The sequence below is a fragment of the Orbicella faveolata genome, unplaced genomic scaffold (assembly GCF_042242905.1).
Source record: "Orbicella faveolata isolate gen_17 unplaced genomic scaffold, um_ofav_v1 contig_1, whole genome shotgun sequence".
NCBI lineage: Eukaryota > Metazoa > Cnidaria > Anthozoa > Scleractinia > Merulinidae > Orbicella > Orbicella faveolata.
The window spans coordinates 33,091,221-33,111,472 of NW_028301536.1; the positions used below are offsets into that span (position 1 = coordinate 33,091,221).

The 20,252-nt window shown below is 37.7% G+C and overlaps 3 protein-coding genes across 3 annotated transcripts; 2 read left to right on the forward strand and 1 right to left on the reverse strand.

The window, feature by feature from the left end:
- The first annotated feature begins 40 nt into the window (after positions 1 to 40).
- Positions 41 to 10,983, forward strand: LOC110054195 (phosphoserine aminotransferase-like). Its single transcript, XM_089272981.1, has 14 exons — positions 41 to 217; positions 3,470 to 3,530; positions 3,733 to 3,802; positions 3,932 to 4,017; positions 4,226 to 4,284; positions 6,062 to 6,116; positions 6,947 to 7,024; positions 7,696 to 7,790; positions 8,040 to 8,103; positions 8,395 to 8,453; positions 8,843 to 8,945; positions 9,115 to 9,187; positions 9,294 to 9,431; positions 10,169 to 10,983. The coding sequence occupies exons 1-14, from the start codon at positions 155 to 157 to the stop codon at positions 10,275 to 10,277; spliced, it is 1,113 nt and encodes a 370-aa protein (XP_089129107.1). The 5' UTR covers positions 41 to 154; the 3' UTR covers positions 10,278 to 10,983.
- A 1,006-nt stretch (positions 10,984 to 11,989) lies between these two features.
- On the forward strand, positions 11,990 to 13,911 carry LOC149118811 (uncharacterized). Its single transcript, XM_089272994.1, has one exon. It carries the CDS (start codon positions 12,131 to 12,133, stop codon positions 13,232 to 13,234), a length of 1,104 nt encoding a protein of 367 aa, XP_089129120.1. The 5' UTR covers positions 11,990 to 12,130; the 3' UTR covers positions 13,235 to 13,911.
- Positions 13,912 to 15,014: 1,103 nt separating this feature from the next.
- Positions 15,015 to 16,795, reverse strand: LOC149118812 (uncharacterized). The gene has a single exon (XM_089272986.1). It carries the CDS (start codon positions 16,562 to 16,564, stop codon positions 15,416 to 15,418), a length of 1,149 nt encoding a protein of 382 aa, XP_089129112.1. The 5' UTR covers positions 16,565 to 16,795; the 3' UTR covers positions 15,015 to 15,415.
- Between the last annotated feature and the right edge of the window lie 3,457 nt (positions 16,796 to 20,252).

The following is a 20,252-nucleotide window of genomic DNA, read 5'->3' on the forward strand; positions in this document are numbered from 1 at the left end:
GAAAACGAGGCTATTCTGTAATTTCACGGACAGATATAAATATGGTTTTGAAATGCTTGATATGTTCTTTATTTCCACTGTACTGAAGCGCTTAGGCGAAGCCTTACCTTAAATCTTTTGGATCAAAACCTCAGCGATCTAACAAAAACTAACAATGGCTGATACACGTAAACGAGTTTTGAATTTCGCTGCTGGTCCCGCCAAACTACCAGAAGAAGTAAGTGAAAAGAGAAATTTTACGCTACACTTTGACTGTATTTTCCTTGTATGTGTTTTAGCTGTATAATTTTTGAATCGCAAGAGCTCGTCTTTTCTAAGCAGTGTTATGTAGCACCTTTTCTATCAAGTTATTTTTGAAATTTTATATTGATATTTACTAGATCTGAAGAATTAATTCAAGCTGAAAGTTCAGCGGTAGACTGCAGCGATCTTCACGAATTTTATGCGCGAATTTGTCCACAGTTCCTGACATCAATCACGATTTTAGAGCAGACCTTGTTTGGATCAAACTATGCTTCGAAACCTCGTCAGTAAAGACCGGAAATTGTGATTTATTGCATTACATTACATTATCATTGCGAAACAGTTTGTAAAAGTACTTTGGTCAGTGCTAACGTGAGAAACTGAACAACCGCGAAGCTAACGAAATTGGCGCGTTTCCCTAATATGGGGAGCAAGATGAATGCGTTTCCCTAATATGGGAGATGAGCAAAACATCGAAGGGAGATTCCTTGGACTGTGCTCAACGCGATCTGTCATTAGAATGCGACACTGTACTTCTGTTCCTAACTTCGTGGAGTAATTCATGTATTGTGGACGCTTCAGAGGGAAGCGATGGGCTTTTATTTTGCTTGTCCGTCTCGAGACTGTCGACCAAGCGGGGCGAAGCCATGAAGCAGAATATTGTAGGGATGGGCCATGGGCCGTGTCGTTTAAATGCAGAATATTGTATCGATATAAGTCACTCAGAACTAGTCAGTTTGTGAGACAACAAGGTGGCATTGAGTTGAAACAGAAAAAAATGCTTTTGTAACAATATGGCTTATAGTTTGGCTGATGCAATCGTGCATAATTTAATATTCACACAAGGAGTGCCTTGTGATCTAGAGATATATGCAGTTCAATATGAAACTATTATTCTTACGTAACGACTTCTTCGTTGCTTTACCACGAGCACAAATAAATATCATTACATGAACATATACTCTAGACACTAGTGTTTATTTTTGTTTTCTATTCCTTTTATGTGGTATTTTGGATATTTGTACTTATATTGTAGTATTTTCTTGAATCAAACCCGTGAAAGTGTGGAGACAGGCAAGGAATAGAACTTATAAATGTTGCCTTAAAATTTTTCCTCAGTAGTGTGTTAGTTCCTACTGTGATCGTAACGTGAAAACCATTCCCTTTTCTGTCATGTTTGAGCTACACAATACCGAATTTGTACCTATGACTTAATTTTTGTCCCTATATTAAGACATTACTTTCCTTTCTCTTTCATTTGGTTTGTTTTCTCTGACTGTTCTTTTAAACACAAAGGGATTCATAGGTTTCTTTGTTTCAAGTATCATATTTGGGCAAATGTATCGGTAGGACTAGCCACAAAAATGTAAAATAATAATACAAAGAAACTTCTAAAGGCTAGAGAGGAAATGTGAAAAGCTATAAATTATTTGGCAGCACCTGTACATGTTGCTGCGAGTATGCACCAGACCCAAACTTCTTCTCGGCCAAATTTTGAATCATGCAACCTGTAATGTTTATTCGCCAAAAGCTGTTGAAATATTAACACAAAGACAATGTTACGGATATTGTTTTCTTTATTTGTGGGTAAAATAGTGGTGGGAATCGGTTGAGATTTCGCAATCGATCGTCGGAAATAATCAGATTATCCTAACCGATCGATCATTGATCATAATCAAAAGAATCTACCAATAAGCATTCCATGAGACTGACACAAAATAAACAAAACCAGCGTGCCACAAACCTTTGTTGGTGTATTGCTTTCTGCAGAGCCTACAGATTACCTTCGTCATATCCAAGTTTTCTTTTGTTTTGGGCCCTTCCTTCACTTGATAAAAACCAAAATATTCCCACACTTTTGACCTGGCATTTCCAGGATAACGACAGATCTCCCACTTGGCCATTTCAGCCGCCATGTTAGACTCGTCAGCAACATGTAAGCGAGGCAGGTCTGAGAGGACCCTCGGAATTAATTTGAGGTGACATTTCGCGGCGATGTTGTTTGTTAATTCCTTTCACTCGCTAGTGATAGTGATACTACAAATGCGAAACAGTGAGTTTGTTCGAAATACAAAGCAGCTTAGCATGCCACATCATTCCAAAAAGCGTGGTGTATTTGAAGTGACAAAAACACAGCGTGCAGGGTAGGCACAGGTGAACACATTCAATCTTAGATTATATCTGCTGTTATGACTTAGAAGTTAGGAGTATACGAAAAAAGACAACTCACACCAAGATATTAAACGTACATTTTTATTGATTTTAATACTTTTATTTATCCCCAATAAATTTTTAATTTTTCTGCGACAATCGATTATGAAAAAAGCATAATCGATTGTCGCGTCACTTGAACTTTTTGATCAACTTTCGATTATAATCGATCATCGGTCCACCACTAGGGTAAAATATATTTTCTTTTGGTTTTATCGAAGCGTTGGATTCGAAGGGAAACAATAAATATGCTGAAAACACTTAAAAAGGGTATTATGTCAGCCATGGAATGCGCTGACGTTGCAGCTTTCATTTTCTTTATGTGACAAATAAGAAAAATTAAATATTTGCTGAGGTAAACAAGAGCTTACCAGAACTTGCAACGTTTAAGTCAGTGCTAGGGGAAAAAACACAACCATTCTAAAATTAGCCGCGGATAGCATAAACCCTCTGACTTGTGTGACAACTTCAAAGCGTAAACAAATTAAATTTTGACTTTTCAGGAAGAAATCTGTTTATTAAAAGCGTTATTAATAGCGTGACACTCGTTTCCTTTTGTGTCATTCATGGGCATATCCCGAACGAACTTCCAGATTAAGACAACAATTGCCTTAATCTGGAATTATTATGTCATCATAGATTTCACAAAGGCTAAGAGTGATGGTGCAATAAGGTATGACACAGTTTGTGTTGATCAAGTGATGTGTTTACAGTAATGAATGAATCATCAAGAACTGCTTTGGAATGTGCATTGTGTTGTGACTGTAGTATTAACAAAACAGTTAAATTTTAAAAGCGCGGTTATAAGATCTAAAAGATCTTTTTGTTAAGTTACATTCCTACTGTTTGAAAAATAATCTCCACTAAAAACAAATTTAAACCTAAATATCTATGTGCTTATGGGTGAAATAAAACTAATTTAGTATTAAAAAATAATACAAAGTCAATTAATTTTATTTTTTGTTAGTGTTGGCTACATTCTCTCGTTATTATTACGACTATTTTATCTTTAAAGGTTTTGGCAGAAGCTCAAAAGGAACTACTTAATTATGGAAACCTTGGAATCAGTGTTATGGGTATGTTGAATAACAAAAGTGTAGTTAAGATTACTCAGCGAGCATCATCAATTAACCTTGATTATTTCTGACTTCAAATGGAACATTTTTGCAGTAATTTTTTCTTTGTGCAATTATTTAACGAATTCAAAAAATGTTAAAAAATCAGAATTAGGTGTTGAGATTTATTTGCTAACTTTATTTTGTATTCATTTTCCATCAGAAATGAGCCACAGATCTGCACACTTTGCAAAAATTGTCAATGAGGCTGAGAGTGATCTGAGAGAACTGCTGTAAGTATTTTTAGGATAATGTTTAAAATGCCATCAAAATTTAAATGTGTACCACATTCATAAGAGGTCAAAGGCATAGATTTGATAGTGTCACTCGATTACTAAGATTTTGAACATTTCATGTTGCAGTAATATTCCAGACAACTACAAGGTGCTCTTTCTTCAAGGAGGTGGCACTGGTCAATTTGCGGCAGTTCCTCTCAATTTGGCCAAAGGTAATTTAACATTTCATTGTAAATAAAATGGCAGTATAAGTTGCAAGTTGGATTGTTTTCATGACTTTTTTGTTTATTGTGCATGATCAACCAATTTGTTATTAGTACTACTTTTGAGGGCAGTTTTCATAGTACTTATGATAATTGACTTTGGTAAAATGTTTGTCCAAACTGTTATCAGTACCTAATAGGAGTGCTTTTATTTCAGAGGGAGGATCTGTTGATTACATTGTTACTGGAGCTTGGTCAGCAAAAGCTGCAAAGGAGGTAAATTGCAACCAAAAAAAAAAAAAGAAGAAGACATTTGAAGAAGTTCTGTTATAGCCATCAAGCGTTGCTTTAGTTTTAATTAGGTATCTTACTAACCAGCATCAAGGACCATACTGGGAGAATGTCAGGTCTGGATCTCTTGACTGAGGATCTCCCAGAAAGGTCCGAAGTAAACTTACTTCATAAGAAATTTATTGCATGGCTGAAATGGGTTGGAAAACAAATTCCACAATCATGGACTGGAAAGGTTTTTAGATCCTGGTCCCTGAGATTACTTTTATAATATTATTGACTTTTATTGTTTTGTTGTGAAATAAGAATTTTTCCTGCTGTTCTTTGTCATTCAACATATTGGAGCTGAAGAAAAACCTGTTTTCAGTTTATTCGCTAATTATAATAAAGTTTCCTTATAACGCACGCTCTGATTGGCTAAAATAGCGTGCTTTATCAGAGAACAGAGCACGGGTTGATGACGGTAAGTTGGCTTCCAAATTTTTGCTTCGGAATTTTGACAAATTTGACCCAAATTAAACATCCCCTGTGACTCAGACAAACGCACTGGAAGCGAGCTATTTTTCTGCAGTAAATATGGCTCACAGAGACCATTGTTAGCAACAGTAGTGTTAAAACTGTACTAAAATAACAAGTTTTGCTAGATTCCCGCCGACAAAACATGTACAGCTGTAGCGAAATTCACAAATTCTCAACCTAAACAGTGCTTCAATAAAGACATTAATTTTGTTACGAAGGCAGAAATTATACTAAGAAGTAAAACAACGACAGAAAACAATTGAACTGTCTCTGTTTATGATGAGAAGCTTTATTTTTGTAAATTTACAATTAAAATGCTCATTTGCTCAAACAACACTTACATGCAGTGTAGTAACGCTCGTTCTCCGGTCATCTCAGCGAAGTAAACCGACGAGTGGTCAGTGCAAAACTTGCTCTGATATTCTCTTCTGTGTTTGAAGTAGAACCAGTGGGAGCCGTTAAGTCTTTGTAACTTTTATGCTAGTTCGGGCAATCTCGCTGCCTGCGGCTACAAGCCGTAAATAACTGTAGCTCCTTTCAAATTCAACCCGGCATTTCACATTTACATCCACAAGCTTTGAGCTCCGCGTTTCGTAATTTCCACTGGAAAAGTGCTCGTTTTCATGGGCCACAATACGGCCGGATTCCTCTGGACTATAAACCTTTACCTGCCTTGAGATCCGTATTTAAAAATTAACTTAAAAGCGAACCTTGAAGGCATCGTTCTTCTCTCGAGAGCCGCTCAAACTTCTCGAAACTGAAAGCTTAGCTGAAGTCCAGTTTGTGATTGACAGCTGTCGCTTCGTTAGCCAATCAAATTATTTGAACAATTCTAACAAGGATTGTGATTGGCTTATTTTAGCGTGCTTTATCAGAGAACAGTGAACGGCTGACGCGACTTTTGCTCGTTTGGAAAATAAAGTTTGGTTTGAAAATTCAGCCGAATGCGTGGGGAAATTATCTGATTCTTCATCATAAAACAAATAAAGAAGCCTCGACTGTGCTCTGTTCTGTTGTAAAGCATTTAGGAAGTGGTAGAGCACTCAAGAAGTAGGGAAAAACACTTGACTACGTCTCGTGTTTTCCCCTACATTTCTTTCGTGCTCTACCGCTTCCTGCGTGCTTTACAACAGAACAGAGCACAGTCGGGGCTTCTTTATTTGTTAATTATTTGGTGTACATTGGTTTGGAAATTAATTATTAAATAGCAACTGTTCAATATTTTGTCTTCTCATTTGCTCAGGCAGAGAAATTTGTTAAGGTAAATCAGGTTTTCAAGAAGCTGGACAAATACAACAGTGAGTATTGTTGGACTTTTATCCTATGTAGACAGAATATAGAATATACAAGTCATGTAATATTATGTACAATAGAAAAAGTTTTTTATCAAGGCAAGTCATGGTAACAAATCAGCAAATGTGTGGGAGAAATTGGAGACAGGTTCTTTTGACATATTGAAAAAGGATTTTATCCAGTTATGGTAACACATCAGTGGATGTGTGGGTGAACTTGGAGACAGGTTTCTAAATCTAATTCCAAATATTATTTCATCAGCAACATGTAGAAGAGATCATGCTAACTCTGAAACAAAAAAAAAAATGATAATAAAAACTAAAACTAAAAATAAAACTAATAAAAATTGCATTTAAAAATATAACGTAGCAAAGTTTACTTTTGACATATCGAAAAAAGACTTTATCCAGTTATGGTAACATATTGATCAGTGGATGTGTGGGTGAACTTGGAGACAGGTTTTTTTAACACATCGGAAAAGGATTTTATCAAGTTATGGTAACACATCAACAGATGTGTGGGAGAACTTGGAGACAGGTTTTTCTTGACATATTTGCAAATGCATTCATAATTCTATGGAAACCTTTGAAAATATATTTTTAATTTCTGTCACTGTGGTAACTAACAATTACATCGTTCCCTTGCAATATATTTTTTCATAATCTGTTCGCAGATAAAACTACAATAAAATGATTTTATTCATAATATTATTTAGATTCTATGCTCAAGATTGCAAATTTTGTAAGGATTCAATTGTATTTATATCTTAAATTTGCTTGACTGCTTGAGTTAGATTGACATGATGCCTGATCAATATGTTTTTTCTTTGTTCAAGGAATTCCCCCGCAGGAGGAGTGGAATTTAAATCCAAATGCTTCGTACGTTTACTATTGTGCCAATGAAACAATTCACGGTATGTCTGACTGTTCAACCAGTTTTGTTATCCAATTCTGTGCCCATAAATCTAATAAACATTTTCACAGCTTATAAATTTAGTAATATAGTTTGAAAAATATCATCAACTAGTTATTTAGGAAATAGAAAACATGTACCATGTTTTTATCAAGAGTGGAATAAAAAGAGAATAATCTAATTGTTTTAGTATAAATCTACTAGTCTTCCAAAACTTTATCAGACACTTTGGAAATGCCAAGAAGCAGCCATCATTTTGTTAACAAGAGCACACTGCTATGCTACCTACTATCTATCACAGAATAGTGAGTAGCATGGCCAATCAGAGAATGGCATTCTTGGTAGAATGCTAACTAGATAAGATTTATACTTAGACCTGATAGAAACACAAAGAACATGTACTACTGCTTTTAGAAAATTCTTTGGTGAAAAAAGGAAACACCTTGTTTACTTTGATCATCAAAATGTAAATTCTCTTTGCTTGTGCCATCATTATGTCAACAGCTTGTGCTAGTTCTGTGTTTCTCTTGAGTTATAGAAACATGATTTTAAACCAATCAGCATTCATAGTTTTTTGGGGGCTATTTTTAAACATTAATATAGCAATATTTTAAAATAACTTCAAAAATGAGTAGCCATAAAGGGTGATGTTTCTTTCTGTGATGTTTATAGGAGTGGAGTTTGATTTTGTACCGGAGACAAATGGAGTACCGCTTGTCTGTGACATGTCCTCAAATATCTTGTCAAGACCTGTTGATGTCAGTAAGGTAAGCATAAAGCTGTGTGCACCTGTTTCTAAAATGCTGAAAAAGCTTGCATTTCGTTTGGGAGAATCAGCCTCCTGTGTAGTTTGATCATATAAAACAGATTTATCTGTCTTAGTTTAAACAAATGCAATCTAATTTCAGCTAATAAGAGCTCAGAGGAAGGAAGAGTTCAGGACAAGCTCAGAGAAACCTTTTATATGAAGACAGATTACAGTTTTGTTAATGTCATGTGTTCATGTTTTATCTTAGTTTGGACTGATCTATGGTGGAGCTCAAAAGAATATCGGCTGTGCTGGAGTTACTGTGGTTATTGGTATGTAAATATTGCACTCCTTCACATTTACTTTGATAGGAATCATCACACCTGCACGTATTCGTCACATGCGCTGGACACATTTTTTGTCATAATTTATATACATGAGTTCTGAAAAGTTTGGCCATACAGCAACATGATAATCCCCTGTTATTAGGTTTTATCCTCTTTGAGCCTAGCTCCATGAAAAAGTTAAATGTTATTGTTTGTTTGTCAAGAAGGTTACAATGGTCTTGTTTAAATACTAATACTTTGTACAAGTTTGTAACTTTTCATCTTTAAAATTTTCAGTGCGAGAAGACCTGATAACTAACCCTTCACCACAGTGCCCTGTTGTTTTTGACTATAAGGTATTTAATTTCTCACTTTATGTCTCAATACAAGAGGTAAATTATATCAAGTACCATCACTTATTTAAAAACAAATTTTGGTTGGTGAGAGGAGCAAACAATGATGGATCCTGTCGGAGTTTGTACTTATTTTGTTTAAATTTTGTTATATATCATAAATCAATATTGTTAAATTACATTTCAAATCTTTCTAAGTCTGGGTAGTGAATGTAATTTCTATAGAACTTAAAAGCAGAGAAAAGAACATATTCTGCCACTCAGAAGAGGATGCACCGAGAATGACTGAATGGTGTTGTGTGTCTTCCAGAGACCTCTGTACTGGTCTAATGATACATGTACATGTATGTCTTACATCAGTGTTGTGAAATAGATATCTTTTTCTGGAACAGATCCAGGCTGGAATGAACTCGCTGTACAACACACCTCCTACTTATAGTATCTACATGATGGGACTGGTGTTCAAGTGGCTGAAAAGAAATGGAGGAATTCAAGGTACTTACAGTATTATCAGTTACCTATTAAAGATAATTTGAGATTTGGTGTGTTGAATTTTTGCAAAATCTCTTGGATACTTCTGTGAGATTTTTTTTGTTAAATTAACTTTGTATAACAGAGACAAATGGATTTAAATTGTGTATTTCTCTCTTACTGTTTTGTGCAGAAATCAACAGAATTAACCAAATGAAGTCAGACCTTGTGTATGAACTCATTGACTCTTCAAATGGCTTCTACTGGTAAGAAGTTTTTTTCTAGTGCCGATGCTTGTTGGAATGAACTTTGCCAACACTTGCTACTTTGAAAAGTAAAGCTTAAATTAATTCTGTCAATATTTTATGACAGTGGCACAGTGGAAAAGAAGAGCCGGTCAAGAATGAATGCTCCTTTCAGAATTGCTAGCCCTGAAGGAGACCAAGAGCTGGAAAAAAAATTCATTGAAGAAGCAGCTGCCAAAGACATGATCCAGCTGAAGGGTCACAGGTCAGTTTGCTTGCTGTTTGTTTGTAGTGCACTACTACTAGTGTTGTAGTATTAGCTGTAAAGGCTTAATGCCAGGTGACTCTGTAATTAGGAGGTGTGGTGAAGTCATGTTAATGTGTTGCCTCTGGATCAAGCGGTCCAAGTTCAAGCCCTTGCCAGGGACATGGTGTTGTGTTCCTTACTCTCACAGTGCCTCTCTCCACCCAGCAGGTGTATAATAGGGGTCCCACTAATTTAATGCTGGGGGGAATAACCCTATGATCGACTAACATCCACTCCAGGGGGGAGTAGAAATACTCCAAGTCATTTCATGCTACAGAAATGGAGATAAGTGCTGGCCTTGTGGGTCACTTGGCTCGTATGCTGACTTGACCTTACTTACTCTGTAACTATTTCTTCTGGCTGGGTAACTTACATGTCTTTGAATACTCGGGCTCTGAGAATTGACAGTAGCCCCTTAGTCAACCTTTTCCTTGATTTTCCTCATTTGTTTGTTAGAAAATATTGAGAGTAGACAATAAGATTTTGAGCTTTCTGAAGTATTTGTGAGTTAGCTGTGTTAGGTGTTTCAGATAATTACTACAATCACATTGTCATACCCAGACAAGGTGGTTCCAGTCCAGAGTGAAAGGACGGACATGCCCAGACTGAAAAAAGTCCTTAATTGAAAAACTGTTATGAAAAACTCTTACGGATTGCATTTCTGCGACTGACACAGCACTGTGTTTTCTTTTCAGGTCAGTGGGAGGAATAAGAGTGTCAATGTACAATGCCGTGAAACTTGATGACGTCAAGACACTTGTGGATTTCATGAAAGACTTCAGACAACAAAATCAAAAGCAGTAATAATGCCTCAAACCACATTCTTGAATAACAATCTTCCTTATCCAACATTACACACCCGAATACGAGCATCTCTGAAAAAAGATATTAACTAAAAATATTAATACAGATGAATTTATTAAGTGCTTTGTACCTACATGGAAACTTCAAATCGAAACCACGAGTGAATTGTGTGTTGCGTTGTGGTGTTGTCATGCAAGTGGTGTTAAAAGGTTGTAATAGAAAGACAAAGTAGTGATAGGACGGGTTTCATAGCCATTTCACGAGTTGTTAATAGAACTGTCGGTCATGTAAGTTATACTGGGCCTAGAAAAGAGTGATAATATTTTTTTAGACATTACAACAACCGTATGAGGTTTTTGCGGACAAACTTGCAAACAAGTGCCGTGTTTGGTAAATCTTCGTTTCGTGGAAGTATTCGGAACGTTTTCCGATTCTGATCCTCCAATCAAAACCCAGCGGGAGCACACACGGGTTATCCGAAAGCGGTCGCTTCAGCATACGCCGTGCAGTCCGTGGGTTTACTGAAACGTCACTTGATTCACTGGACCGTGCAGTCGTGGTTATGGTTGAAGTTGGAAATGAGACGCTGTTTTTACATGTAACTAATTTATTGACTTAATAGTACGCTGTCGTACATTGGTAATGTGTACACGGCACCAGAAGAGTATATCTGAACTGAATTAAACACCGGTTTTTAAGGTGAAAAGTGTCTTGTGTAACAAATTCAACCTTTGATCAGGGGCAAATCATTTGGCACTACGAAGAAAGAACTGTCAGTGCCTAAATGAGAATCTGTGACTTTGGGCCGGAGGGTCAGTACTGTATGGCCACGCACCCAACAAGTTGGGCCTTTCTTTGACAGAAAAGGTCACGGCAACCCTTCCATACATCTTCCATAGAAAATGGTACCTCCTTCCACATACCCATAGTACTTTGTTTCTGCTCCGCTTTAAAATTTCTACCTTAAAAGATCGCCAAATAGTAAACTTCAACCCCCTCCCCCACCAACCCCAAAGGCCTTCGCTTCTCCTTAGAAGTAATATATCTGTGCGAGATATTAAAAAAAATTCTGAAGGCCCTTTTTAAATATTTCCTACCCATTCTATACTTCAACTCGTGAAAATCCTACCCACTGAAACCTCCGGCCTGAAAAAGGACCCCTTTCGAGTGGGGTCTCCCTTAAGGTCCCTAAAAGGTAGTACCCCCGAGAAACAGTCTACTCTGAAGCAAATAAAAACGCAGTTCTACTGTTTATGTTGTTTTTTCGTAGTTTCATAACTTGTGTCTGCATTTTTTTTTATTTAAAAAGTGTACCAATTGTCATTTCGCTCATTAACGAAGCAGGCAATTGGTATTAAATTGACTCGAACAACAATAGAGTGTGTGATTATGACACTGCTTTCTCTGGGCTGTCGTCATAGAAACTAAAATGTAGTAAAGTTTCCCTCTTCAAGTGAAGAGCTAGTTATTAATGTAATGAATTTGTAAGTGTCTAACAAGATAACGATTTACTAATGGTTTACCTTCAATCAGTTTTTTTGCAAAGTCCAGATTTGAAAAAATTACGAAAACAATTGTGTTCTTAAAGTAATCGTTTGCACGTCGATGTCAACAACAATCCCTTTTTCCTTTGGGAACGTCACAGAAAAACATGTTTTCCCATGCGGGATTAAAATGAGCACTAGTTCTTTTTATGATGCTAATTCAAGTACAGAAAAATGTTATTGTCATCTAGAGAACACATGCAGTCGAGCATCGAAGCTACAGAGTTAAACATTTGTTTATATTACGTTTACTTGAGCGAGAAAAATTGAACATAAGACGAGAACTTGAGAAAAGCAGTTGAACTTAAGATGAACAAACTAAAGGACGACAAACTTTCCATTACCATGAAAGAAGCCATGGCTCGCAACGTCGTTGCGGAAAACAAAATGAAGGCCACCATGGGCGCCATGAGCTTTGAACAGCAGAAGAATCTACAGAGTATGGAATATTACAAAAACAAGTACGCAAAGCGACAGAGAGAGCTGCAAAACGAGAAACAGCGCATTCTGAATTCTCAAATGAGTGACGATGGCAAAGTCCAAAGAAAGATTTCGGCTCCTGCCTGCATGGTAACCGTTGTTGAGTACAACGACAGGTCTGACGCTGGATCTCTCACACAGCTGCAACCTAGACCGCAGAGTACACGTCCAAGGCCACAGAGCGCACGTCCAAGGTCTATTTCTGTTCCTAATGACGATGCGTGTACGCTACCCTCGCTTCTTCGCGTCGAAAACGGTAGGAAGTCGACGGAGCCTACAAGCACGAAGAACGAATCACTCACGCTTCCAACTATTTGGGCGAATGGAAGTAACAAAGGCCCTCAGCGCAGGCTTTCAGCGACAAGCTTGGCTGTCCCAACATCAACAGATCTGATGGTTCAAACAATGGCAATTTCGCAAACCAGATCTGTCCCCAACTCGCCATGTGCACCCCGTCGAGAAATAATGCAGTCTCCGTCTCCAAGAGGACGTGGCAAGTCTCCTGCGAGGACATTGCAAGGGATGGACTCGCTCAATTTTGATAGCGTGCAAGAAAAGCTAGCGGCGGTTATGAATGTAGCTATGGCCAACACGAAAGAATTCCGTTCAGAACGGCAGCATCCAGTAGAGGTAACGGCGGATATAAAAGAACAGTATTTGAAAACATCGTCAGCAAGTTTCAAAGAGATTAAAGACAACCCTAAAACTAGAAAGATCTCTAGTCCTGGCACCAAACTGTCTCGGTCTGTTCCCCTAAAACAAGATTCTAATGGCGACAATGATACAAGACTGGAGCAAAGTTTAAATAAAATTCGATTTTGCCAATACCTTAGATCCTCTTCTCTTCCCGAGGATGATGAGAGATTACCAGATGAACTGATACCAAAAGTTATCATAGGTGGTCACACTCAGTGGGTACCTGGAGAGTACTAGCGAACCACAGTGTCAGGAAGTTTGTGTCTGGGGTTAGGAAACACTGTAGATAGTGGATATATACAACGCTAGAGGTTTGGTGTATCATGATTAAAACCTGAATTCTTCTATGTATGTAAATACGTGGTGATAATTAGATCAGTGGGGAGAGCAACGGGAGTGATCAAGTAGGAGACGTAGGTCTGATATTTCAGCGAATCCTCAGAACTGACTTAAGTAGAAATACGGTGTCAATTTGTAACGAGGATTCCTAAGTCAATCTACGTTGCAAAGAAACGACAGGACCGCCCGTGTAAGCCTGGACTGGCTGGATGTTTAATCTGAGTTAAGAAGGTTTAAAAGGCCTGAATTTTGTGGGTAACATTGCCCACTGCACGCACTATGCTCCCATTTGAACTGTGCGATGTTACAGAATTAGTGGCGCTCCGTCGTCAGTGTACAAATAGCCAGAATCTAATTAATATACAGGTAATGCACAACAAAATTGTAAATACGGTATTCATGACACTTTCTCTGTTATATTCTATTTAATTCAAGGCCTCATCAGTGAATCTTTTTAAATTAAGACAATCTGTTTTGCTTTTTGATTATTGCGGTTGTCAATGCTGCCCGACTTTCAAGAGTATGCCATGCAGAGTTCTTTCGAATAAAGTTTTTCTTTTATGTGAAAAAGATAATCTGGGTATACAGCAGATCGGTTATCCTTCTTGCACTCAGTACCTTTCCCGCTCAGTTTAGAATGATGTCTAACAGTCACACGAACGACCGACGCTCCAACTACGTATTATTTTGGAGAATTATATATGGAAAAAGAAAAGAAATATACTTTTAAATCTCTTCGCCTCATCAAATCTTCTTCCCCTATGAGATCTCCATCTGACATGCTACTTAGAAAGATCTTCACAGAGATCCAGCCTTAAGTGTCTGATCTCACATTAATTGCCCTGCCCAGTTTTAAATTGACGCGAAGAGAAGCTAGGTACAATCATGAGTTCACTATACTCTACTTGGTATTGTGGATCTTAGTAACGTTACATTAGCAGCAGTCATGTCGAGGAAGGACGAGAAAGGACTTAGGAATTAGGTTGGAATCACAGGTGTCTGTCCCAGTCTCTCCTGCGTGCCCCCTTGGGAATGATGGATCTTGCGAAGGAGTTTGACCTGTCTCTCTGGGAGAGGGGGAGGAGAGGAAGGAGAAGAAGATATGAGCGAAATGAGTCAAAAGAATGATAGTCTTCATGTTACCACGGATTTCTCTGGGACTTTTCACCTGACCGTACAGATGAATTGCATGTTGCTTGATTGTGCTAATTTGAATGCGCACCAAAATCTCTTAGTCATTTTCAGTTAGACGAAAGCAGTTGGTGGACTGACTACTTTTTGTCGGAATTTTCTACATTTCTTTAGAACCATTGTCTATTTTCCTAATAACGGGTATCCTTGATAAAAACACAAGGCAATGATCCGTTGGTTTGCACAATGTCATATATAATAACTCCGGGCAGCTAAGGTGGCGCCACAAGTTTTTCTCGATTGGTTTTCAACTTACCGCCCTAATTGTACTTAAATAACCACTTCAGACAGACGGATTTACTTGTGCAGCTTCTTGCGCTCAAGTCTAGCTATATGAACAAATTTGGCGTTAGGACCAGATAATTTCACTTGGTATACAGTGTACTTGTACTCCTTGTGTCTCAAATATACAAAATATAGAGTGACCTTTTTTGTAGATAAATTTTATTTCCACCTGTTAGGCACGCACTATCACAACAATGAACTGTAATCCCATTCTTAAATATTGTTATCAGCGGAATACCACTCCGCCCCTCGACCATTTAATCAGTAAAATCACTCTAAAATCTCTTGTACAAATTTACTTATTACTTGTTTTGTTTCAGGTGGTATAAAATGAAAGTCATATGGAAGAGTGAAAAACGCAGGTGTCCAATCCTATTTTTTTTCAGGACACGCCAAAGTTTAGATAGATTTTCATGCTGAGAAGGCATTTAAATGATTCCATTTTGGGTCAACCCAAATGGCAAGAAGATATATCGTACCCCTGAGACGTCTACTTATATCAATATACCACAACAAACTCCGCCCACCCGCCTTTCAATAAATAAACTTCTCGTGCCCGTTTCCTGGAAATCTTATCTAGTATCACAAGTCGAAAAGTTGGTGTCAGTTTTGACTTTCCGTCCATGACTTTGCCCTTAAACTGGGGAATGCTAAGAAAGCGTTTCTGCCTTGCGAATCCTTTCGGAAAGGCGCCCTGTAAACACTTTCTCGCGTTGGTGAAAGTTTGTTGTTCAGTTTATAATCCAATCTCAGTTGTGGATAAACGAATAAAGAGTCTTGTGGTTTATTTGCTTTAGCAACTGGATCGACTTGAAGGTTATTCTTTGCTGTTCCTGAACTTAACGGAGAACTGTTTTGTTTTCTTTTCTCTTCCATGATTTCGCACAGTCCTCTCGTTCTCTCGTTCATTGCTTTCGTATTTACTGATCCACTTCCTTTGAGAACGATATTTAGACTTTGTGCTCTGTCCCTCGTAAAAACGTTGTCCGTTGTTGATACTCCCGGAAACGTCCTTGATGCAAAAATTTTATTCTTTGTTTTTTCTTTGATACTTGCAGCCTCAATTTTTGGGACAAAATTTAGGCTCTGCGTTCTACCCCTAGCTGTCCAGTTACTGTTCATGTTTCCTTTCGGTAGTGAAGCACTGTCAATATTATATTTACTGAAGTAGGTGGTTTTTGTTGGTCTTTTACCGTCATTGTTTAACAGAGTGCTTTCAAGTAATGCATACTTCATTAGGAGCCTTTCCTTCTCTTCGGCTTTGTCCAACTTTTTAGGCGGAGAGGTCGTGTTTGAAATCTTCCTGCGAAAGATCAGATCTCTACCAAGCGGAGTCTCGCCTAGCACACTTGCTCCTTTTCTCCCAGACATTTTTGGTCTTTCTGTAGTGTTTGTAGCCGAGGAGTTCTTCTCATTCGTGTCAATAGCCTTCATCCCGCCATGTGCCCATAGAGGGTTGTACGAAGACGATACTTTTCTTTGCGGTGACCCGGAGTGCCGTTTTCGCTCGTCCACTTCTTCCATTGTAACATGTATCATTGGAAGATTTGCGGACCGAAAAAGCGTGCTGTGCTTTCTTGGAGGATTTGGCGACGATGTTGTGGCTTTGTAAACAGAGGTTTTGCGTTGATTTTGGTCTTTTTCACTGAGCGCGGCCATAAAATGCGGCGAGCTTCTCGCTACGAACGTTGAAGGGATGGTTGGGACAGCTTTTAAGCCCGTCGATTCGGAGTATTTGCGCATTCTCTTCATTTGCTATCCGATGTTACTCGCTCGTGTGATCCAAACTACGTTAGTGAAATTGTACTCTTAAGCCTTTCAACAAAACTGCAGCAGATCCAGGCACAGTCAAAGTACAGCGTAGATTCCTGAAGCACCCCACTTCATGTAACGTTAATTTGAAGATGTCCGGCCGATATTAGCCAGTTTCAGCTGCAATTCACTGAACTTGAAGCTATCGGCAAAAATTACACAACATAAAAGTAAGTCAGTTAGTATGCAGTTGAGGTGTCGACGTACATTTTTGTTTCTGTGGAAACGGTCATTACAATAAAACTCTCAGGAGAGTCACTGTGCGCTTTCAATAATTACGCCACAGTCTCCACTGGCGTAAAGATTTTAGATTTTCAATGTTTCTTCTAGCACATAATCTTTAATAAGAATCGTACACGGATGCTACAAACTTCTAAGTGCCCTAAAGTAATTTATTTTCTCAGAAACACCTTCACTACAATTTCAGGTTTTGAAACTTAATTTGCTTTTAGGTGAAAAGTAATTTCCAGTTCAATGAATCAAAGCAGCTGACGTTTGTACAGTTCTGTTGTGTTCAAATCCTTTAATTGTTTTCTGGGCTCAAAACTTTTGTGAGGCTTTTGACGCAAAAAAACTATTGTACTAAGGAGGGAAATCAAATGTAAGTGGTTTTAATCGTAAACGAAACTTAAGTGATTGACTAATTGATGAAGACGAATGACATTTTGTGATATTTCTTAATTAGTTTTTGGAGTCCTGGCGCTGGACAAATTGTGAATAAACGGATCAATTCACCCTTCTTTCTCATAATTATGCTCCTACACTACATCAAATCCCATTTTCTATTGCATTATTCAGCTAATCACTTCACAGAACATAATAATCTAAAACGGAAAACAAAACAGAAAACAATTTTGGTCGATCCGTAGAATTGAATGCGGTCAGCGCATGCGTGTCAAAGTGTTTCTTTATGGTACTTTCGTTTCTACAGAATCGATTGTCTTGCCTTTCAGTGTGCTGAAACAAAAAGACCAATATGATGCATTTTTTACTATTTTTTGCCTATTATGGAAATGTTTAATGTTAATAAATATATTCATGTTGGTATTTTCCTTTCTAATTTACTCCAATGATATATGTATGGTTTTTAAAAGATGGAAAATTTATGTTACCATACGTTAGTTTTCTGGCAACCTGGAATAAAACATGATGTTAAAGAGGCTAGAATATACTCAGATAAAAAAAGAGCATTTTTGTCATAAATGAAAACTCAGGAAAACGAGGAGCCTACTCTGTCACTGGATTTAGACTGCAAGTAGTTTGCTCTTACAGTTTAGCTGATCAATAATCATTATTCAGCGAGAAATTTCTCTCAGTAACGCCGAGAATCTGGGTAACTGAGGGTAACAGCTCGAAATGATATTCAAATTCAGTTATCAATGAATGAAAGAAATTTGGTGTAGCCTTAAATCTTGTTTCATAATGTCGCGCTATCAAGGTCTTTTTGTTGTCAACGTAGATAGAATCCATTTCTATTCTTGGTTAATCGTGTGTAGTCTGCTGGTCGGATCACTTAGCCAGTGAAACGGCATGCAGTCCTGAATTTATTTCTTCATTGCATTATTTTGCATAATATCATATCACGGTGCCAAGCTTAGCAAACGCGCTGAAGAAGCTTTTATGATAAGTTAAGTCGAAATTATTTTTTTAACTGGCCTGCCTTACCGCATTAAATGCAGAAATGTTAGAAAATAAAAAAAAAAAAATAATAATAATAAAAAAATAACCGTTATTTACCCTCGGCAGTGTTATAACACAGGTGCTAGAGGGGCCGAGCAAACAACTGAAACAAATAATTCAAATTGAACATAACATTGTTAAGAATCCCAACTGGCCGGAGGCAAACCAGTTGGCTATTTACAAGCATGGCCGACGATTTGAACTTGGGGCTACCGAGAAACAAATCCAGGTAGCGGTCAGAGCGGGACTCGAACCTGGTACCGCTGGATTACGAGTCCGACACGCTGACCACTCGGCCACGCTGCCTCCAGCTTCAAACCAAACTTATCGACCAGCGCCACTGATTGTTGTAAGCCGGGCGCTGGCTTCCTGACTGAATTAACGCTAAGTTTGGAATCAGAAATAAAACCCCAGAAAGAAGCAACCATCCGAAATAAGCGATAAAATTATGTGATTGCTAGCAAATCCCGAATGTAGTGTGCTATTCATCTGAAAGTTAAGGGACCTCAAACGTAATTTGGCTTTGTTATGAGAAACTTATAACAATGGTCTTAGAACTGAACCAAAATATTCGATCTGATAGTTGTTTCAGATGATCAGTTTCCAACAAATTAAGGCAATATGTTAATTGCTATAGCTTTTTGGTGTAACGTATTAAATTATTTTCAACAAGCTAGATTTATCCCTTACGTTTTAATTAATTAGGACAGAGCATCCTTCATGTGTTACTCGTTTTAATTACCCGAAACTACGCGACCCGAAAGTTGCGGCGGACATCAGCCTGCGCAAAAAATCTATTATTCCTTTTGTATACGTTTTCGCGTTAGGCAAAAATGGAGATGCCCAACTCAGCATCAGATTATACCACTACGAATCTCCGAAAGTAGCTATAGAAAAAGCCTACTAAATCCTAAAGTAGCGAAGATCGTTAATATATATCGAACTCTTTACTGCCTACGAATTCGAAACAGCTTAGTGTCGATTAGTTGCCATACAATTAATTCTCAGCTCATGCAGTAATTATAACAAAGTGGTCTGTTCATACTGCTTAATAATGTAGAATTTAGATTTAAACACGGTCGCCGAATACTGATTTTGTCTCCACTTTTAAGCGAATAGATTTTTCAAAAATTTTTTACAGTAAGCAGTTGAAAGCTACCAATTTATAAATTAAATGGATAATCTGTCCAGCAAGTGTTCTCAGTTCGAGCGAAGACCTTTTTACGCGTTCCAGCTAATTTTCGAGAGGCTAGAATGCGTTGAAAGCTCTTCTTTCGTTCGGTAAGGTTTGTTATACAGGCTATAGAAAACGGAAGGTATCTGGATTTAACGTTTTTTAACCGGACTTACAAACTGGATAAAGATTTATGACAATATTACCTGGAAAACCAGAGAGATTTATCGGGTTGTTTGTCCACCTCTTTAACATCAGTACTGTCTTTCAAATTTATAATATGAGTAGATTGAAAAACTGCGGAGTTTTTAGTATTTCTATCATAACACAATTAATATATTCCACATGTAAGTCTGTTTTAACCTTCATTTCTTCCCACGCCTATCATTCTACAACGCAATAATATTTCCGTTGATCTGCGTCAGAACTGGACACCACGAAAAAATAAGTACGTCATACATTATGGGGCGTGGGGGCGGAGTATTTTCATTTAAGGCAGCTGGCAACAGTTTACAGCTCTTTCCAGGAATTAGATTTTGATGGGTCATTCATTGTAACCACTCTTTATCAGCTGATGCTGGGTGGATTTACCTAATTTTCTGGTTCAATTATCTTTTTTTGTAAACAAGAGTTTTTCTATTTTGGTTGCTACAATCATGGTATCGAGAAACTGCCTAATCATTGATAAACACGTTGTTATTATTTTCGTGACAAAATAGGCTACCATAGCAACAGTATGATCTGCTAAAAACATACTTAATTTTAACTTTAACT